A 22,802-nucleotide genomic window follows, 5' to 3' on the forward strand; every position below is an offset into this window, starting at 1 on the left:
TCTGAGGATGGACGTTGGCGCACAAAGGCAGAGACCAACTGACTACATAGGTGGTTTTTATAGTACGTAATTTTGGCCTCCCTCTCAGCAGGTGTGAAAAAGGCCACCATTTTGGACCGGTAGCGAGGGTCCAACAAGGTGGACAGCCAAAAGTCATCCCTCTGTCTGATGGTTATTATTCGGCTGTCGCTACGCAAGCAACCGAGCATGCTATGGGCCATTTGTGCCAAGGAATGCGAGGGACTCCCTGCCTCCATCTCCACAGCATACTGCCACGGTGCGTCTGGGTCCTCTGTCTCCTCCTCCTCCTCCTCTACCAGATGCTCCTGCTCCTCCACTCCTGTCCGCTGAGTGGAAAAACCACCCATTTCACTCAATAATTCCTGAGCACAAATGTCCTCCTCTACCTCCTCCTCTTCTTCCTGTCCTGCCCCCACAGGGGTCATGTGGCGTTGAGATCTGTGCGCCACGTCTACCGCACCCTGACCAGCCATTGTTAACAGCATTTGTTCCAGGACGTGCAACAGAGGAATGACGTCGTTCATCCCATAGTCCTGCCGACTCACGAATAGCGTGGCCTCCTCAAAGGGCCTGAGCAAGCGGCAGGTGTCACGCATGAGCTGCCAATGGCTGACATCTAAGTTACACAGGGGAGTACCTTTATCCGCTTGTAACATCAGGAAATCGGTGATGGCCTTTCGCTGCTCGTAAAGGCGGTCTAACATGTGTAGGGTTGAATTCCACCTTGTTGCAACGTCGCAGATCAGGCGATGCTGTGGAATTCCGTTCTGCCGCTGCAGCTCAATGAGGGTGTTCTTTGCGGTGTAGGAATGGCTGAAATGCATGCACAGTTTACGTGACATTTTAAGGATGTCTTGCAGTGGGATGGTGGATTTTAGGAACCGCTTGACAACCAGATTGAACACGTGAGCCATGCATGGCGCATGGCACAACCTTCCTTGACGCAGAGCAGACACCATGTTCTTTCCGTTGTCAGTCAACATGGTTCCGATTTTTAGTTTGCGCGGAGACAGCCATCTGTCGATTTCTCTGTTCATTACACTCAGCAGTTCCTCCCCTGTGTGACTACGTTCGCCAAGGCATACCAGGTGCAGCACAGCGTGACACCGTTGCGCCCTGCACATGTGATATGCCGGTCGGGTAATGGGACTTGGCACGGGGGTGGCGGCTGAGGACACGGCGGAAAAAGAGGTGGTAGAGGCGGACATGCTTGCTGGACCAAGGACGTGCAAACGTGGAGGCAAAAGCGTCGTGACCTGTCCAAGTTGCTGGTGCGGCTGTGCCGGCACCACGTTCACCCAGTGGGCCGTAAATGACATGTACTGTCCCTGACCGTAGTTACAGCTCCACACGTCGGCGCTGCCGTGCACTTTGGCAGAGACCGACATGCTCAAAGACTGGCCCACCATCTCTTCTACATGTGAATGCAGGGCTGGCACTGCCTTTTGGGCAAAGAAATGACGGCTTGGCACTCTCCACCGCGGCGCGGCACAAGCCATCATTTCTCGGAAAGGTGCTGAGTCCACCAGTTGGAAAGGGAGGGACTGCAGCACCAGCAACTTGGACAGGAGGACGTTCAGCTTTTGCACCGTCGGGTGCGTGCTCGCAAACTGTTGTCTCTTGGATACGGATTCCAAGAAAGACTGTTGACGGAATCCGAGAAGAGGAGTAGCAGGAGAAGGAGCATCTGAACGAGCGGAAGATGCCAATGAGCGACAACTCCCCTCAGCAGAGGTGTTGGAGCCTTGACTGGCTGATAGAGGGCGATTGACGACGTCGGGTGACGGAGCAAGTAACGGAGCGGGTGATGGAGCGGGGGCTGGGGCAGGCAGAACCGCCGTATGTTTATCACGGTTTTCCCAGGCCACCGAATGGTGACGCTGCATATGCTGACGCAACGCTGTAGTCCCAACATGGGCCCCCTGGCCACGCTTGCATTTCTGGCCACATAGTCGACATACGGCTACGTTTACTTCCTCGGGCGGCTTGAGGAAAAATTGCCACACCACCGAGTAGGAAACTTTGCCCCCGCTACTCTTCACTGGCTGACTGCTACTTCCTCCGTGCGCACCGGCACCACTACTGGCCGTGGTGGTAGGCTGCAGTGGAGCTGGTGCTCTACTCCGTGGACGTTTGGCTCCACTGACACTGATGCGACCCTGCTGCTGTCTCCTGGGCAACCCACCGACTGTTTTGCTCGCTGCCAAGCTGCCACCCTCTTCTCCTGATGATGCGGAAGAAATTGCCTGATGACGACGAGGCTGCCAAGTGCGATCAACCTCCTCATCATCAAGTAGGGTCTCCGCCTCACTACTAGCCCCCTCGGCTGCGTCTGGGTCAGGAGACAGACCTGTCTCTAGACCGGCTACCGAGCCACTCTCCTCGCCAGTACTTGTTCGCTTGGCTGCTGAAAAGGCCGATGTCTCCCCCCGTTCCTGACCGCCCTCTGTTAGCTCTTCCTCACTGTACAGTGGGGCTGAGCCCACAGCATGCGATACTTCGCTTGGTGAGGGAACAGCAAAGGACAGGGGCAGGTAGAGGACACGTGATTTCAGTGGGCTTGCTCCCGGGCCATGCCAACTAACGGTTGTGTCTGACGTACCCACCGACCGTTGGCTGTAGGTGTCAGAGGTGACCTGGGAAGAGGAAGACGACCGAGCCAACCAATCAATGACGGCAGGGTTGTCGGTGGAGACACGACCGCTGGATGACACCGGGAGCACTGGCCTCTGGCTGCGAATACTGCTGCCTCGACCCCTTCCTCTGCTGCCACGTCTGCTCGCTCCTAAAACATTGCCTCCTCTGCCACTCCTCTGCATGTTGTCTGACATACTATTTAATTCAACGATTAGGTGTCCCTGAGTAACAATTCTCTGGCACTCAGTAACAATTCTGTCTGTCCCTGAGTATGAATTCTGTGGCCCTGAGTAACAATTATGTGTCTGTGCGAGTAACAATTCTGTGTCTGTGCGAGTAACAATTCTGTGTCTGTGCAAGTAACAATTTTGTGTCTGTGCGAGTAACAATTCTCTGGCACTCAGTAACAATTCTGTCTGTCCCTGAGTAACAATTCTCTGGCACTCAGTAACAATTCTGTCTGTCCCTGAGTATGAATTCTGTGGCCCTGAGTAACAATTCTGTGTCTGTGCGAGTAACAATTCTGTGTCTGTGCAAGTAACAATTTTGTGTCTGTGCGAGTAACAATTCTCTGGCACTCAGTAACAATTCTGTCTGTCCCTGAGTAACAATTCTCTGGCACTCAGTAACAATTCTGTCTGTCCCTGAGTATGAATTCTGTGGCCCTGAGTAACAATTCTGTGTCTGTGCGAGTAACAATTCTGTGTCTGTGCAAGTAACAATTTTGTGTCTGTGCGAGTAACAATTCTCTGGCACTCAGTAACAATTCTGTCTGTCCCTGAGTAACAATTCTCTGGCACTCAGTAACAATTCTGTCTGTCCCTGAGTAACAATTCTCTGGCACTCAGTAACAATTCTGTCTGTCCCTGAGTAACAATTCTCTGGCACTCAGTAACAATTCTGTCTATCCCTGAGTATGAATTCTGTGGCCCTGAGTAACAATTCTGTGTCTGTGCAAGTAACAATTTTGTGTCTGTGCGAGTAACAATTCTCTGGCACTCAGTAACAATTCTGTCTGTCCCTGAGTAACAATTCTCTGGCACTCAGTAACAATTCTGTCTGTCCCTGAGTAACAATTCTCTGGCACTCAGTAACAATTCTGTCTGTCCCTGAGTAACAATTCTCTGGCACTCAGTAACAATTCTGTCTATCCCTGAGTATGAATTCTGTGGCCCTGAGTAACAATTCTGTGTCTGTGCAAGTAACAATTTTGTGTCTGTGCGAGTAACAAATCTCTGGCACTCAGTAACAATTCTGTCTGTCCCTGAGTAACAATTCTCTGGCACTCAGTAACAATTCTGTCTGTCCCTGAGTAACAATTCTCTGGCACTCAGTAACAATTCTGTCTGTCCCTGAGTAACAATTCTCTGGCACTCAGTAACAATTCTGTCTGTCCCTGAGTAACAATTCTCTGGCACTCAGTAACAATTCTGTCTGTCCCTGAGTAACAATTCTCTGGCACTTAGTAACAATTCTGTCTGTCCCTGAGTAACAATTCTCTGGCACTCAGTAACAATTCTGTCTGTCCCTGAGTATGAATTCTGTGGCCCTGAGTAACAATTCTGTGTCTGTGCGAGTAACAATTCTGTGTCTGTGCAAGTAACAATTTTGTGTCTGTGCGAGTAACAAATCTCTGGCACTCAGTAACAATTCTGTCTGTCCCTGAGTAACAATTCTCTGGCACTCAGTAACAATTCTGTCTGTCCCTGAGTAACAATTCTCTGGCACTCAGTAACAATTCTGTCTGTCCCTGAGTATGAATTCTGTGGCCCTGAGTAACAATTCTGTGTCTGTGCGAGTAACAATTCTGTGTCTGTGCAAGTAACAATTTTGTGTCTGTGCGAGTAACAATTCTCTGGCACTCAGTAACAATTCTGTCTGTCCCTGAGTAACAATTCTCTGGCACTCAGTAACAATTCTGTCTGTCCCTGAGTAACAATTCTCTGGCACTCAGTAACAATTCTGTCTATCCCTGAGTATGAATTCTGTGGCCCTGAGTAACAATTCTGTGTCTGTGCGAGTAACAATTCTGTGTCTGTGCAAGTAACAATTTTGTGTCTGTGCGAGTAACAATTCTCTGGCACTCAGTAACAATTCTGTCTGTCCCTGAGTAACAATTCTCTGGCACTCAGTAACAATTCTGTCTGTCCCTGAGTAACAATTCTCTGGCACTCAGTAACAATTCTGTCTGTCCCTGAGTATGAATTCTGTGGCCCTGAGTAACAATTCTGTGTCTGTGCGAGTAACAATTCTGTGTCTGTGCAAGTAACAATTTTGTGTCTGTGCGAGTAACAATTCTCTGGCACTCAGTAACAATTCTGTCTGTCCCTGAGTAACAATTCTCTGGCACTCAGTAACAATTCTGTCTGTCCCTGAGTAACAATTCTCTGGCACTCAGTAACAATTCTGTCTGTCCCTGAGTATGAATTCTGTGGCCCTGAGTAACAATTCTGTGTCTGTGCGAGTAACAATTCTGTGTCTGTGCAAGTAACAATTTTGTGTCTGTGCGAGTAACAATTCTCTGGCACTCAGTAACAATTCTGTCTGTCCCTGAGTAACAATTCTCTGGCACTCAGTAACAATTCTGTCTGTCCCTGAGTAACAATTCTCTGGCACTCAGTAACAATTCTGTCTGTCCCTGAGTAACAATTCTCTGGCACTCAGTAACAATTCTGTCTGTCCCTGAGTAACAATTCTCTGGCACTCAGTAACAATTCTGTCTGTCCCTGAGTAACAATTCTGTCTGTCCCTGAGAATGAATTCTGTGGCCCTGAGTAAGAATTCTCTGGCACTCAGTAACAATTCTGTCTGTCCCTGAGTAACAATTCTCTGGCACTCAGTAACAATTCTGTCTGTCCCTGAGTAAAAATTCTGTGGCCCTAATAACGTTTCTGTGGCCCTAAGTAACAATTCTCTGGCACTGAGTAACAATTCTGTCTGTCCCTGAGTATGAATTCTGTGGCCCTAACTAGCGTTTCTTTGTCCCTAAATAACGATTCTGTGGCCCTCATTAACAAGTCTGTGTCCCTGAGTAATGGTTCTCTGTCCCTAAGTAACTTCTCTCTGTCCCCAATTCTCGTTTCTGTGGCCCTAACTCTGTCCCTGTCCCTAGTACAGAGCGGTCTGCCTCTGTTCAATGACTGCAGGCAAATGAAGATTTCCAAAATGGCCGCTATATATACCTCGACCATTACACAGTGCTGGCTGGCTGGCTGCTGATTGGCTGATGCGATCACATGTCGTTGAGGAATGCATTATGGGGCAGCGCGCCTTGTCTGCGCGCCTTCCCCGACATCCCCGCTCCGTCGCCGCACATGTCAGCCGCCATTTTCGGAAAAATTTCGATTCGCGCGTCCGAATTAGGCTGTTTTTCGGATTCGGCACGAATCGAAATTTTTCCGATATTCGACTCGAATTCCACTTCGGATACTTCGATTCGCTCATCTCTAGAGACGACCTTGGGTGGGACCCTATGCTGACCACCCTATTTCACCCCAACATTTGGTGCCATTTTGCCCAGACTCAGATGGTCTTCCAATACATTCTGTACCTAATTTAGGATGCCTACCCTTCATTGCAAACCCACTAACGTACCTCAACTCCTACACCACCTCCTCACCTATCTCCCCGCACACCAGTCCCTTACTCCTTCCCTCTAACCACAATTTGGAGGAATTAATTTAAAATGCGCATACATATTTTTACTGCAGCCGAGTTTCATTGTGAATAAGCAATTATCACCATGATTTTTTTTTATTGTGTACCCCCCCTTGGAAATTCTCTTCTCTCCTTTCCCCAGCTCCCTCCCCTGCATGGCCCTCTCTCCTCCCCCAGCTCTTTAGCTTTGCATACTTGTCCTATAACCTGCTACAGTGGATTACACAATAAATTAACAAAGTTTGATTTGCTTAGATTTCCTGTTTTAGAAAACCTTGTTTGAAAACCAATAGAAAGTATTGAAAGACAGTGTATGTGGGGACCTCATTTGTGAGATTATATATAATCTAAGATGAATATGATCTTTGAATATATATTCTTATTTTGTAATTTTAGTTACATTTCTTGACATTCATCTAGAATACTTTCTTTTCCCACAGTTTTGAATATTTTATGACCCTTTTGTATGGGTTATATTCCATAAAACTGTATGGTATGCAGCAAATCAATACAAAGGTGCAAAGTTTCAAGTTAAGCAATAATATCCCAATACAGGCTGAATTGTGACTTTTGCAGTCGTGTATTTAATGATAAGTCTAATAATGCTAAATATAAGTCTAATACTTACATTTTGCCTTCCCTGGTTCACCCCCCCCCCCTTCATTAACATGCAAAACCTTTTCATTACAAACCTTATTTTAGGAGCATTGATGTCATTGCACCTCTGTGCTTCCCTGGTAATGCAGGCAGAAAATAGCTGATAAGAGAGCCTTTACATAGCTGCCTGCCACCAGATTGCCCTAGGACATGCCCAAATATGAGCCTTTATGACTTAAAGAATTCAAATACAATACATTAAAGGGGTGGGCCAGGGGCAGCTCTGTTAAATGTTGCTGAACATCCTCCAGCCAGATAATGAGGCAGTGTCTATCTGGCTTGCTTCAGATTCTCAGCTTCTAATACACAATGTAAAAAGTATGCAGAGAAATCAGAATAAGCACTCGAAGTACAGAAGATGAGCCTGTACACCTGTGCAATACTGGAAGTGAGGCTGGAGTTCAGCTCTAACCTAGGTTTTTTAGCTTTGAACATCTACCCTAACTTGTTATACATACAGACCGGGTTTAAATGTGATAGAAAATGTGGATACATTATATTTTTATTTCTTTGGTTTTTATTGGTAATCGCAAGAAAAAAGATTGCCAGGAAAGCTAATACTACCACTCCTACAGTTAACCATCAATTAACTGACACCCACTCAGAAGCAGTAAGATGGCTATTGGATAAATGGTCAGAGGAACCATTATCTGGGCGGTAATCAGATTGAACATGAGATACCTACAGAAGAGAGCCCTCCCATTTGGAGTGAGATCAAAGAATACCTCCACACCTCTACCAGGATGTTGAGCAGATACTAGAACAGATAATGCTTCAAAGGGTATACAAAGAGAGTAAGAGCCCATCACAATGCTTGCAACCAAAAATTAAAACATTCTCTTATATTTTTTAATGTGGGGTGCAATTAAAGTGGTTCTAAAGGCTGGGTGTTTTTTACATTTAATGCATTTTTCTGCATTAATGTAAAAAAACCTCACTATTTCCCTCCCCCCTCTCTCTGAACACTTACTTGAGCCTGTAAAGGATCCAGTGCTGCAGTCTTCTCCACCCTCTGTTCCTCCTCTCATAGGGACTCTTGACAGCAGCAGGAACAATTGGCTCCTGCTGTTGTCAATCAAATGCTGTGAGGAGAGACAGAGGATGGGGTCAAGCTGCGCTATGTGTGTCTATGAAGCAAGCAACTTACTATGGGGGCACACAGAAAAGGGGAAGAGCCAGGAGCATCAGTGGGGGACCCCAGACGAGGAGGTTTGAGGCCGTTAACTGTTATTTTAATTGAAAAAAAAAAAAATCTACAGTGCATTACCTTTCAGCCCATTATAGCATGGGACATCACATGCGCATTAGGATGTGAAGGAGCCCTAAAGGGTTTAATAAATTACTTGGGTGATGGTTAATTGTTAAGGCACTGCTTTAGTGTAGGGCATTTTTTTTTTTTTTTTTTTTTTTGGTGATTTGTATATCTGAAACTTTCTTGTATTTGAGATTGTGTACCTGAAATTATCTGAGACACTGTAAAAATAATTGTGTTGTTACAGCCATGCAAATAGTTTTAAAAAAATTTTGTTTTAAAATTTTACTTGTATTCAAGAATGCTTGGTTATCGTAACCTTTTGGGAAAAAACACAATGGTGATAAAAAGTAATTAAACTTTTACTGAATTCAACTTAGTGTGCTTATGATCCTTAACTGACTGGCTTTTAGATGGTTGGAAATCACAGTGCAGGTTCAGTAAAAAGCTTTCGGTAAGATAAACGTATCATTACTCAGTGACAAGTAAAGCGTAGTTTTTAGTGCTTTCTATTATGTGAAATGGAGCAGCCAGGTCTATAAAAAAGTCATCACTTTGGAGTTAGGACACCAGAATTGGCGTGTTTATTGGGTTTTTTTGTTTTTGTCTTGTTTTTTTTTTTGTCATTCTGATAAAGATTTGTCTGTTTGGACAGCCACTGGGGCAAATCCAGTACTTTTAAGATAGGTGAAACCTCTCAGAAAAATAACTGTGGTTGGAATATCATGTATTTGGGAAGGGTTAAAACAGATAACCAGTGTACCCCACCAATATTCACCTTGCTTACTACTTTTCATTCTTGTTTACAGAACACAGAGACTCAAGGACTTGCTGTTCCTACTCCTTCTGTCCCAGCAGGGTATTCTGACCATCTTTCTATAGGTAAGCTCATATTATGCTCTTTCCCCACATTTTTAACCAACAGCACTGGTTCCAAAGAATGTAAAAAAAAAAGTGCAGTTGCCTAGGATGACAAGGCATGAGAATGCAAAAACAAAATGAAATAACTTAAACATTGCTGATATCCAATTGGCTAGTCAATATTTATATAATTCCCTCATAGTTTACCTTTGTGCAGGTCATACAATTATGTTAAATTAATTATTTCAGAATAATAAAGGTTGAAAATTAAATTTGACCCTGTATATAATCTATATGAATGTGTATACAATATGTAATGCATGCAGTACATCTATAGCCTAAAGGTCTAAAAAAATTATTTTATCACTTTGGATTGAGTAGGAAATGTTAGAACTCCTGTTAGACAAAACAGCAGATTAAAGGAACTTTGTCCAATGAAGAAAATCCTCACTAAAGCAAGCCATAGATTATACAATTTTCTTTCCTTCCACAAAGGGTGGAAGGAAATAGAATTGCTCAATTCCCCCATCAACACAGTCAGTGTTGGTGGGGAAATCTCTCCCACAGCTCTATTGTCTTCTGCTGCCGGGGAGCCCTCCCTGACGGCAGAACACAATGATCACTCCTATCGACTATAGCTACTGGCAATGATCACATAAAAAAAACAGGCTGGTTGTACTGAAGTTGATCAATGGATTGACTTCAGTACAACCAACCTGCCCATAGATGGATCAAATCTCAGCTGGTCCCTGGTCCCCCACCATTTTAGATTTTCTCAAATTTTTGGTATTGGTGACAATCACCAGAACAAATAGGCTTCTTAGCATGAACACTGACAACAATAAAAACATGGTATGGGTATTATCTAAACAATAGAAATGCATGTATTTATGCTGTGCTTTGTATTACTATATTTTGCCACAAAAATTACTTTTCTGTTCTACAGGCAGAAGGTTTTTTTTACCTTAATTGCATTCTCTGCCTTAAGGTATTATACCTTCTAATGTTTAATACAAACACTTACCTCTCGATCCAGCCACTCTCGATCCAGTGCTGTCTCTGTCAGCAGCCTGGCTCTGTTCTCTTTCTGTATTCACAGGCTTTACTGAGAGCAATGGGAACCATTGGCTCCTGGTGCTTTCAGTCTAATCCTGTGAACAGGGGAATGGGAAGGGTGGGGACAGAGCCTGGCTCAAGAGTACACCCACACGAAAGCCCCCATAAAAATCAGAGAAGAGGAGGAGCAGACAGCACCAGCATGGAACCCCAGAAGAAATGGTTTGGGGTACTCTGTGCAATACTATTGCAGAGCAGTAGAACATGTTTATTTTAATTTTTGAAAAAAAAGTAGCTTTAAAATCACATTACATTAGTTAGTCACATATAAAGGAGTAAGGTGGATCTGTAATTAGATATAGCCTTGGATTTAAGGACAGGGTGAGGATGACTCTGTCTTGGCATAGCATTAATTTAATTTAAAATGTCTTTCTGATCCTTTTTTTTTCTTTAACTGTCTCGTTAGAACAGTCGACATTTTCAAGAGACATCTTGGAGTCTCTTCACCCTAGTCTAAAAAACGCAATCCATTCATTCACATCTTTCTGTGAGCTTGAAGCCAAAAATTATATTGGTTCATCAGTCCTTTTACTTTTATCACTGCTGGTGCACTGATAATGATGATGATTCACATACGTCAGTTTTAAAAATACATAATCCAGAATTGGAGGCCCTAATAATTTGGTTGTTCACCATTTCTTTAAGATAAAAAACAGTGGGTACTGTTTTTCTGCCTTCCCTTTTTTACTTCCAATTGGACTAGCACACTACATCTATATGCATCTAAAAACAAAATTTGTTCACCCACTATGCCCAGTTATTGTTGGAAGCATAGTATGGGTATAGACAGGTCTGGGCCAAGAAGACATTGTACCTGTGTGATTAAGCCTGAGCTATTCTATTTCGGGCTGTCACATACTTGGCTCTGATAGCCCTGCATTCAGTTTAGCAAACAAAACATTATACTCAAGACTAGCTGGATTTAGCAATCAATATTTTTTGTTTTCTATAAGGAACCATCCACACTTGTGTATTGCGGTAACATGCAATAAAACGTCAGAAACTGTTTTACTGCAATACATAGCAGATCACAAAGCCAGCCACTTTGAATGGCACACTAATGCACTAGTACAGTATCTGGTAACACACCCACACTGTAGTGCATCACAATGCAAGGCATATTTTATGTCAGAAAAAAATAGAGCATTTTTTTCAAATGTGGTATGTTGCCAGTTTATTTAAAATCAAGGTCTGCTTTAACACAATGCACATTAAGGTGATGTGAATGGGCCTTATGGATTTATATTTGAAAGATCAAAAGAACATCTTCAACGATTTACATAGGTTTTTTTTTTTTCAGAGAATTGGGATTTATAGTAGGTGCCATACAACTGTATCTTGGATAAAATAAAATGAAAAGTTTTTGTATGCAATATATACAAGTTCAGCTGTGTATATCACAGATGTTCTAGATAGTAAAAGTAAATCTCTCCAAAATAAAGAAAATCCCTTTTAGACAGTTGTCACTAGAACCAATGTGCTCACTGAAAGATTTCCCCTCTGTTCCTGTTCTGGTGATGAATTGAAATTTTTTATATTTCCTGGTGATAACAATCCCTAGGGCAAACAGAGGTTGAATTTTCCCAATGGGTACATCGGCAGGAATAAAAATCTGACAAGTTCTAAATTTTTCCACATTCTATCTTGTTTGGCCAGGGGTTCATAAATACAATATGTTGTCAGATCATAAGTATTGATTTGCAAAGAATGAAGTAATCACAAATTTAATGTATTAACTTTCCATTTGTAGGTAATGGACCAAAGCTGAATGGTAACTACAGAATGTATAGTTCTGTTGGGGATCTGCGGTTAAGTAATTATTATGAATATGTTGATGAGGAAATTCCTGCACCACCATCTATGCCACCTCCTCCACCACCTTCTGTACCACCTCCTCCTCCACCTACAATGATTCCTGCTGTACCACTACAAGAAAGTCCTCCTTCATCCACAATTTCCTCTCCAGTATCTCCAAGTTTGCCAGACTTCATACCACCCACACCACATTCTTCTGCAACAACCATACCTAATTTTGAGCCTTCAACAGACACTTCCACATCCTCAACAGTTGCTGAACAACGTCACACTGATAATGTTTCCAAATGGAAAACAGAAGGATCAAAGGATATGCCTATGACCTTGCCCAACAGGTTCTCTTTAAATATTGCTGGTTTGCAGCATAGTCAAGGACAGACAACTAAAAATATGGATCCAAATTCATCTGTGCCAAAGACCTTCAAAGTCCCTCCTCCTGCCCCAATGAGGACTTCATCAATACAGTTACAGGAATATCAGAATATAAGCTACTCCACTGAACCTCCACAATCACCTGTACCTTCTAGTTTCAATCCTAGTGTACAAGCCAAACTTTTCTCAATCTCAAATCAAGGGCAAAAATCTCTGAATGATACACTAAATAAAAGAAAGTCAATGCTTATCATGGAGGATCTACAGGATCTGTCTGAAAATGATTCCACAATTCAAAGACATAACAGCATAACAGATTCTACAGCATCTGGGTCTTTGTCCCTGAAGTCCACCATGAATACAAGGTCACCTATTGAACTAGACATTGAATCTAAAAGTGGTGATGGTGTATTAAGTGATGACAGACAGGAATTAGAGCCTGGATTTAATGACATCCAGAAAGCGTATAACAAAATTTATACAAATGGAAGTGACTTGTCAGTGGTTTCTGAAAAATTTAAGGATGGCTCAAAACGTCCCCTGAGCAGTATTGAATTTAATAAAATGTCATTTAATAAAGATGGATATTCATCAAAGGAACATAAAACTACAAAAGATGCTGTAAAGGTTATCTCAGTGAAACCTATTTTAACAGACATGTCCTTATTAAATACTAATGTACAGCTTAAACAAAATTCCTTAACAAGGAAGTTTATGGATACAAGAGAGTTAGCAGAAATTGAGAATAATATAAAAATAGATAAGGAAGGAAGTGCTGACATAATTAATCAGGAAACTCCTCCCACACCACCCTCTATGCCCCCTCCACCACCTCCACCAACGACACCACCCAAACCACCAGCAGTGCCACCACCTCCACCACCACAAAAGAACTCTCCTAATTTTGTTGCTCCACCACCTGCTCCGCCTCTTGTGGCATCTATGCCACCAGTACCTCAGGCCTCACCATTGCTTCCCTTAAAACCAAAGACAATTGCAGTTTCTTCCACATCACAAGTAAGTATTCCTCCAGCAGCACCACCAAAAGCTCCACCAGCACCTCCACCATTGCCAGGTCAAACTGGTACATCTACCCCAGAGCCACAGTTGCCTTTACTTAAGGCACTTCAAGAAAAACAACAAACCCTAAAACAAATCACTAAAAAGCCTATAGAAATTAGACCTGCTCAGTTATCATCTGTTGATTTGACTCAGGATGATGAACAGAAGGCCAGAGTTGGTAAAATTAAGGGTGAGTTAGAAGCTCTCTTCTCTCCAAAGAAAGATGAAAAATTAAGAGATCTTAAAAATTCTCACCCAAGTCTGGAAGCAAATAAAAAGAGCCCTAATGGAACTTCTACTCAGAAAAAAGGTGGAGAAAACACACTTGTAAATTCTTTAATGTTGAAAGTACCTCTTATACCATCTGTATCTGATAAGGAAGATGTTGATGGAGACACTTCAGACTGGATACCTAAAAGCAACAAAACAAATTTTCAGATTCCTGAACCAGACTATTTGCCAATCAAACCAACTCAAACAATGGAAAAACCAACCCATTCAGCCGTGCAAAATATTTCACAGCCCATCTTTAAAAACTCTTCAAAACCAGCTTCCTCCCCAAAAGCCACAGATGTAGTAAGTAGAAAAAAGAATGATGTTCCAACCTATAAGCCACATCACGAAAGGAAAGTATCAGCTGGAAGCTTGTCCTTAGACAAATTATCGCTTGCAGTTTCAGAAACAAAGGTAGTAGGGAGTTTACAAAAAGATAAAGAAATTCCACAACCAACAGCTTCATTGAAATTGGAATCTCTCATAAAAAAAGAGGAAGGTATAAATAATTATCCATCAACTTCTTTGAAGTCAGAATCTCCCATTAAACAAGAGGAAGGTATAAATAATCATCCAACAACTTCGTTGAAATCAGAATTTGTCATAAAACAAGAAGAAGGTATAAATAAACATCCTGTCACTGGCGAGCAGGTTGAAGCCAACTCTCCAATGGCTTTGCTTCTGGCTGCAAAGAAACGGGCCCAAAAGGGTAGCCGTTCTATGCCTCCAGAACATAGTAAATTACCTAAAATTTCTGTTTCAAGTGGGATTGTGGAAAGTCCTTTAACCGCTCAGTATAATGATGTCAAGACCAACACATTTGTTGTTGTTCCTAAGAAAGAAAACTGGGGACCGTTTAATGAAGAGGAAGTAACCAGTTTTAGTTCTAAACCAAGCAGTAATTTGGGTAATGTTGCATCTTCTTCAAGATGGACAGATGAAGAGTTTTTACCATATAGTGTAAATATTTTGGGATCGAATCCACAAAAGTCAAATGATGAAAAAGCAAGTTTGATGCATGGTGAGGGAAAAATTGTTGGACATATTTCTATGAACAGGAATGAAGACTTCTGGAATGTCAAGTCTTCAATCACTGAAAACAACTCGCCCAACACATCAAATTTCATGGATGCACAAACATTCAATATATCGTCTGTCCCTTCACCTGCCCCAGCTTCAAAGACATATGAGGATGTTGATTATGGAATAATACCACCTCCAGCAGAATTCATGAACAATCCACCTTCCACACATGCTGACATGAATCAGGAGGATAGATTATATTTTAACAACAAACTAAAATCTGATTTAAGCTCAGATTATGATTGGAATAATGAAGGTAATCGACCATTGGGGTCACAGACAATGTCATATAATAGTGACTTTTACAAGCACGCAAGTGATAATTACAGTACAGGAATCAGCAGAGATCCTCAAAAAGCTTCCTTAATTAAGAAACGGCTGTATATGCCGGACCCAGAAAGCTCAGGGAGCTATGGAAAAAATACACACTCTCTAAGAGCATCAGCTTCACCAGGGTCTTATAGTCATATGTACAATCAGTCTAGCTCCACCATGATTCCAGAATCCCGGCGCTCTGTCAATCCTTCAAGATATATGTCACAGGGAAGGAGACTGTCTTCTGAAAATATGGTACCAAATTTGACCGATATGAAATACAAACCCCAAAACCCTGAATATGGGAAATCGTCAACGAGCAGGTAAGCACACATATATATACTAATTATCCTGAGCACCCCTAAAGTGACCTTGATCTTTTTTTTCTGAATTTCTGTTTACATCTCTGCTTGGTTCTCTTTATCAGTCCATGTATCAACCACATAAACAACCTTATCCAAAAAAAGTTTGCAAAGCGCTAATGATATTTTAATAGCCCACTAATGCTTTGCAAATTGCTAGTACACAATATCATGGCATGTTTCTTTACCATGTCTATATTGTTGCTTGCAGGTCTCACTTGCAAGACTTGCACTACTACTACACTGGACTAGTCACCCCTGAATTTGTGAAGAGAATTTAACACAATATAACGCAATTTGTTGGGAGCCTTGAGGATTTATATTGAACACTAGTGATTCCATATGGTTCCCTATTGTGAATTCAGAGGTGGAACAAGCACTGTATTTAAACTAAATCTAAAATATTTTTCTTTTTTTGGGGGGGGGGGGGGGAGTTACCTTAATGCATTCTTTGCATTAAGGTAAAAAACATTTTCCTCTGTCCTACCTCTTCCCTGTGTGAAGGGGAAAAGAGATCAGCGCTGTGCACATTTCCTTTTCACACAGGGACTCGAATTGCAGCAAGGAGCCTTTGGCTCCTGCTGCTGTCAATCAAATGCAGTGAAGAGGAAGTGGGTGACAGGGCTAAGTCATGTTGTGTCTATGGAGCGTGGCTCCAAAGACAGCTTGGGAGCGAGCAGACATCGTGTGCCCCCATAGCAAACAGCTTGCTATGGGGACACACAAAGAGGAGGAGGAGCCAAGATCGCTGCTAGGGGACCTGACAAGAGGACAATTGGCTCACTCTGCAGAGAGCACAAGAGTATACCATGTTTTTTTTAATTTTTTTAAAAATTGATCCTTAGTAACACTTTACCAGCCTATAGGGTGTTACCCTAAATACAGCTGCTATTGTGTGCATTGAAGGATCATTTAATTTGGCCATACTCCGCATACATGCAATAAATCGTTCCTTGTAGCTTGCCATGTGTTCCTTGTCAGAAATGAAAAACAAACACCCCCATGCACAGATTTTCATATGGCAAAACTGTTGATGGCAGCAACATAGGGGTTATGGGACACATCAATCATCTTCACTGTACTGCTACCTTATTTTAGATGTCTATAGTATGCTGGGTATTCCTTTATAGTTATCAACACAATGCAACCACACCAAGGAATGCATTTGATTTAGCTTTGAAGTACTTTAGGACGTGTTTGGTCAAACTTTTGATTCACTTGAACTAAATTAGTTTAAAGTAGTTCAAAACTAAAGCAAATGTACAAGTTTTTAGTGCATTGTTTTAAGCTTATTTAATTATCTGGAACCCATGTGCAGTAGATAATATAATGTATAGTATATTATATAGTGTATGTATATGTGTGTGTGTGGTGTGTGTGTGTATATGTGCACCGTGTTCCAAATTATTATGCAAATGAAATGTTTCTAATTTACCTAAATAATTGATGTAAATAACAGCATAATTCTCATGTTATCAACTATTAAGAGTACAATTCAAATTTTATTGAACAAACCTCCTAATGATAACAGGATTTTTTTTAAACATAAAAAAACTTACAATGCACTGTTCCAAATTATTTCGCACAGTAAGTTTCAAAACACTTTAGAGGTTGTAAAGAACTGAAAATTGTCATTTGTTGTGTTTGCAGCATATTTACTGAAATCAAAAGCTATTTCAATCAAACTTTTAACAACATTTTAACTCTTTAAACATTTTAACAGGTCACGTTACATTTTAACATAGGTCCCCTTATTTGATAGCAGCTTCACAAGTCTTGCATCCATTGAACTTGTGAGTTCTTGGACAGTTTCTGCTTGAATTTGTTTGCAAGATGTCAGAATAGCCTCCCAGAGCTGCTGTTTGGATGTAAACTTCCTCCCACCCTCATAGATATTTTGCTTGAGGATGCTCCAAAGGTTCTCAATAGGATTGAGGTCAGGGGAGGATGAAGGCCACACCATGACTTTCTCTCCTTTTATCCCCATAACAGCCATTGATGCAGAGGTATTATTTGCAGCATGAGATGGTGCATTGTCATGCATGAAGATGATTTTATTACGCAAAGAATAGTTCTTCCTTCTGTACCAGGGAAGAAAGTGGTCAGTCATAAACTCCACATACTTTGCAGAGGTCATTTTTACACCTTCGGGGACCCTAACGGGGCCGACCAGCTCTGTTCCCATGATTCCGGCCCAAAACATGACTCCACCACTGCCTTGCTGACATCGCAGCCTTGTTGGAACAGGGTGGCCGTCCACCAACCATCCACTACTCTATCCATCTGGACCATCCAGGTTTGCACGGCAATTATCAGTGAACAAGACTGTTTGAAAATTAGTCTTCATGTATTTTTCTGCCCAATGCAGCCGTTTCTGCTTGTGAGCATTGGTTATTGGTGGCCAAATAGAAGGTTTATGCACAGTTGCAAGACTCTGGAGGACTCTACCCCTTGATGTCCGTGGGACTCCAGAGGCACCAGCAGCTTCAAATATCTGTTTGCTGCTATGTAATGGTATTTTAGCAGCTGTTCTCTTGATCCGATGCATGGATCTGGCAGAAATCTTCCTCAATGTGCCTTTATCTGCACGAACCCTTCTGTGCTCTGAATCAGCCACAAATCTCTTAACAGTGCGATGATCACGCTTAAGTTTTTGTGAAATATCTAATGTTTTCATACCTCGTCCAAGGCATTGAACTATTTCACTCTTTTCGGCAGCAGAGAGATCCTTTTTCTTCCCCATATTGCTTGAAAATGGCGCTCTGCTTAATAATGTGGAACACCCTCCTTTAGTAGTCTTTCCTTAAATTGGGCTCACCGGCCAATCTAATTATTACAGGTGTCCGAGATTGTTTTCAGTGATCAAAAGAGCCCTGACACACAATGCCATCCATGAGTTACAAAGATAAAATATTTTGTTTTTCAGTTTGACACTTAAATAGAATTTGCATAATAATTTGGAATGCGGTGTATATACAATTGTAGCTTGATGAAGAACAATGTTATGTTTGAAACTGCGCAGTAGCACTAATTTTTGTATGAAGATACACTTGAAGTAGAGAGAATTTTTGGTACTTGGAGTTCTCATTCTCATTTGTTTTTTAATGTCTTATATGGGTGAACTTGTGGGAGATCACCATTAACGAGATCCTTGTCAGATCAGATTTGCAATATAACAGGCGTTACCTGCTTTAATTTTTGATATAGAAGAGACAAATATCAATGATCAGTTTGGTTGTTAAATATGAGTAACACATTCAGAATGAAAAATATATTTGTGAAATGTATTCATAATCTTTTAGGCCTCATGTAAATTGGACATTTTTTCAGCTGCTCGTAGGGTTGTCTAGCGGTTTTTTTTTTGGTTTTTTTTTGCCTCTAAACACCCCTGCATGTTAGCCCATGTGTCCTTGCACATATAGACTTTGAGTAGTTTAAATACATAGGCGCTTAGAGGCAAGAGAAAAAAAACACCGCCAGTGCATTCCGGAGCAGGGGCGGTTTGGAAGAAAAAACCGATTCCCGCTTGTAAAGGACTGTTAACACTAGGCACATTTAGCACTTGAACGTTAATTTCAGTGGCCAGAATAAATTATTATTCTGTCCAATAAAATGAATTAACCAAATGCTTGATGTGGCAAAACACGGTTAACACTTTACAAGCGTCAAGCATTTTTTTATGCAAAAATGCTGCTGCTAGAAAAGAATTTTGAAAGACACAGAAAAGTCCAGTGTGCTTGAGGCTTTATAATGAAGCAACCTGACATACCTTTTGAGTTGATAACTTGGGAGTGCACCTAACTATGTCCTATAGAACAGTGGTTCACGAGTCATCATGTACTCCAAGTCATGTTTTCAGGATTTTCTTCACCTTGCACAGGTGTTGGAAGCCAATGTCAATGGCTTAGTTTTAAGACAGCTATTTTATATAAGGGAAAATACCTAAACATGGCCTATTGGGGGTACTTGGGGAATGAGGTTGGGAAAACTGCTCTAGAATACTGTATCATCTGTAAGTTGCATGATAAATACTTTACTGATTTTTGTTTGTTTGTTTTTTAATACTCCAAACAGGTCACAAAGTACCTACCAGCAGGGAATGACATTCACTGTGAGGCCAGGCACCAGGCAGCCAATTTCTCAGGTGTATCAAGGAGGCTACCTCTGAAGGCACCCTGAATACCAACACTCTACAGTCTTACCTATAAACAAATAAAAACTAACCTGGAGATGCTGCTTGTAACTTTTGATCTGACAAAATGCACCACCATTTTTCTAGTACTTGTTATACTATACTTTCAGCATCTATTATACATGTGCAGAAAGGGTATTTAATTGACATGCTACTTGAATATTATAAATATATACTCGATTACTACCCCAGATGGCCTTTTTAGATAGTGAAAGTGCACTGCCGTCATGTAGTTATCTATAGCATCCAATGAGATCTCAGTATACTGTGGTCGAAAAATGACAACTGTTTCTATGAGTTGCTGCACTTTGCACTGTCTTATTAAATAAGGCTATGTATATGTCATAAGTGCGCTCAAAACGAATAACCTCTACTTTGGACTTCACTTTCTTGGCCTTTGGGGTTTACATAGTCTCTATCACGTTTGCAGAAAAAAATTACTTTTGAACAGTTCTAACTTTGGAACTAACCATACAAAGTATAATATATATATATTTGTATCTGAGCATTTCTTAGAACGTTGTTATACTTTCCTTTTAAATTCTTTTTTTAATGTTGAATGTCTTGTTTTACTGGTTATTATGGTCAAATGTTTGGCTGTACTTGCTTGTCTTGAGGTTTATAAGCAATTTTATTTTATAATGATATAAATATCTATTATAAAGATAATGCCTACTATGTAAAAATGATGTACATAATATTATAACAGGAGATCCTTACAAGGATATCCAAAAGCAAGCACTTTTTGAATGTATATTCAATGTAAATATATATATGTATGTCAGGCGTTTTTATGTGCATTTGTTTATGGATATTCCGCATTGACCATTTGGTTTTGCTTTTAAAGAGGATGCATGTTGCTTTTGCATGTTCTTTCCTCAATGTTATTTTACAGCAATAAAATATTTTATGCAAAGTGCTTTGCAACAAGTAAAATCATTTTTTTGTTTTTTCATTGCAAAAAAAGAATCCTAAAGATGGGTAAAGATGACCGCAAATTAAATAATTTAGTTTTTGCTAAAGGTCCTTGAAGATATTTAAAATTTTATGGCTGTGCAAAAGGTAGTGTTGACAATCTGGTGGCAATCCATCATTTTTTAGCATTTGAGTGCAGACTAACCAAACCTTTTTGTGTAATTGAGCCCTCTGCGATGCTTTTGGCTTTATTAAAAGCTTTACAGTTTAAGTAAATCCTCACCTTGTAAAACAACCTATTCAGTTTAAAATAGATATAAAAGGCAAAACATTTGTGTAAAATCTAAAAAACAAATACTTTTTCCCTGATTTAAAAGTGATCACATACCCTCTAAGCTTTTTACAGTATGCAGCTAAGGACAAAGAGCTGGGGGAGGTGAAACAGCAGCACAAAAAACTTTGCAGTGAATGGCTAAGCATGGGAGGGGGCATGTGAGCAGAAGTCTGATCATTGGAGCAGAGGAGACTGAGTTTCCACTATAGATAGAGAACTGACCATGCTGTGATCTCATGCCTAGTGTGGTCAGATTTTAGTAGGAAAGCGGAGGGACTGGCAGTAACATCAGGGATTTCACATAAAGGAAGCAATATAAAGAGAACAGGATACTATTTTATACTAGTACATGGTAGAGCTGGCACATATCAGGAATATGAAATGTTGGGTTTACATACTTTCTAACTATTGGGAAGCTTATCAACACTGCAGAATATTATCAGACTGTGGGGGAAAAATAGAATTCAAAGTGGTGGAAATTAATTAGACTCTAATACTATAAGGGATAAGTGCAGACCATTTAGCCACTGCGTGCCAAGATTGCTTGTAATAATGTTTTTTTACTTGCTTAGACTGATAGTGCACCTTGCAATCATCATCCAATCCAAATGACGTGAAATAACATTGCTTCCTGTGGTGCCTGTTCATATATGTCCAGTGCACTGGCAGTGTAGATAGAAAGAGTCATGTATGATTTCTGAGCAGTGTGGTCCAGTTCAGGTGCAGATTAGAGGCTATTGACTTCTATGGGAGCCACTTCTAAACCGCATATATGTGAACAGGATAAAATCCTGAACCTGATGTAAACCTGACCTGAACCGCTGAACAACTACTATGTCAATTAGCTGTGAAACTTGAGCTTCAATCCGCCCCGCACATGTATGAATCAGCTCTTAGCCTTGTATGTAAAACCAAAACATTTTAGTGTTGGATAGGGGTAAAAAAGGGTTATGTTTTATCTAAAGTTGAGAACAAAAATGTAATATCTTGCAGCATACTAATCCTTAGATGGGGTAGGTTTTTTTTTTTTTTCTTTCCTGCATGTATAGATATACCTGTTTTAATCTAGTCAGACATTGTGTATTGTAACTTGCATAGTTACATAGTTAATCTGGCTGAAAAAAGACAAAAGTCCATCCAGTTCAACTATTAAAAAAAAAAGTTATCCTATATCCACAGTTGATTCACAGGAAGGCAAAAAATACCAGCAAAGTACGATCCAATTTCCTGCAGGGAAAAAATTCCTTCCTGATCCCCCGAGAGGCATTTGGATATTCCCTGGATCAACTTTACCTATAAATGTTAGCATCCAGTTATATTCTGTGTATCCAAGAAAAAATCCAGGCCTTTTTGAAAGCAATCCACTGAGCTGGCCAGAACCCACTCTTGAGGGAGTCTATTCCGCATTTTCACAGCTCTCGCTGTGAAGAAACCTTTCCGTGTTTTGGAGATTAAATTTATTTTTCTCCAGATATAAAGAGTGCCCCCTTGTCCTCTGTGATGACCTCAGGGTGAATACCTCTACACTGAGTTCACTATATGAACCACTGATGTATTTATATATGTTGATCATATCCCCCCTTAATCTCCTCTTCTCAAGAGAGAATAAATTAAGTTCATCTAATCATTCCTCGTAGCTGCGCTCCTCCATGCCTCTTATCAATTTGGTTGCCCTTCTCTGTACTTTCTCCAGTACCCCAATGTTTTTTGTGAATTGGTCCCTAAAACTGATCTGCAAATTCCAGATGAGGTGTTACTAATGATTTGTACCGGGGCAATATGATATCTCTCTCTCTGGAGCCTATACCTCTTTTAATACAAGAGAGGATTTTGCTCGCTTTAGAAACCGCAGCTTGGCATTGCATGCCATTATTAAGC

General features: G+C 41.1%; 1 protein-coding gene across 1 annotated transcript in view; it reads left to right on the forward strand.

Annotated features, from left to right (window-relative positions):
• The window catches only part of LOC149469976 (uncharacterized), a 73,342-nt gene extending 52,748 nt beyond the window's left edge, over positions 1-20,594 (forward strand). The window contains exons 3-5 of the mRNA XM_089668306.1: positions 9,034-9,106; positions 11,952-15,444; positions 19,558-20,594. Of these exons, the coding sequence (XP_089524432.1) occupies positions 9,034-9,106; positions 11,952-15,444; positions 19,558-19,651 (3,660 nt within the window). The 3' untranslated portion in view covers positions 19,652-20,594. The remainder of the gene's footprint in view (positions 1-9,033; positions 9,107-11,951; positions 15,445-19,557) is intronic.
• The last annotated feature ends 2,208 nt before the right edge of the window (positions 20,595-22,802 follow it).

The sequence above is a fragment of the Staurois parvus genome, unplaced genomic scaffold, assembly GCF_062004578.1.
Source record: "Staurois parvus isolate SC_StPar_1 unplaced genomic scaffold, SC_StPar_1.0 ptg000056l, whole genome shotgun sequence".
Lineage (NCBI taxonomy): Eukaryota > Metazoa > Chordata > Amphibia > Anura > Ranidae > Staurois > Staurois parvus.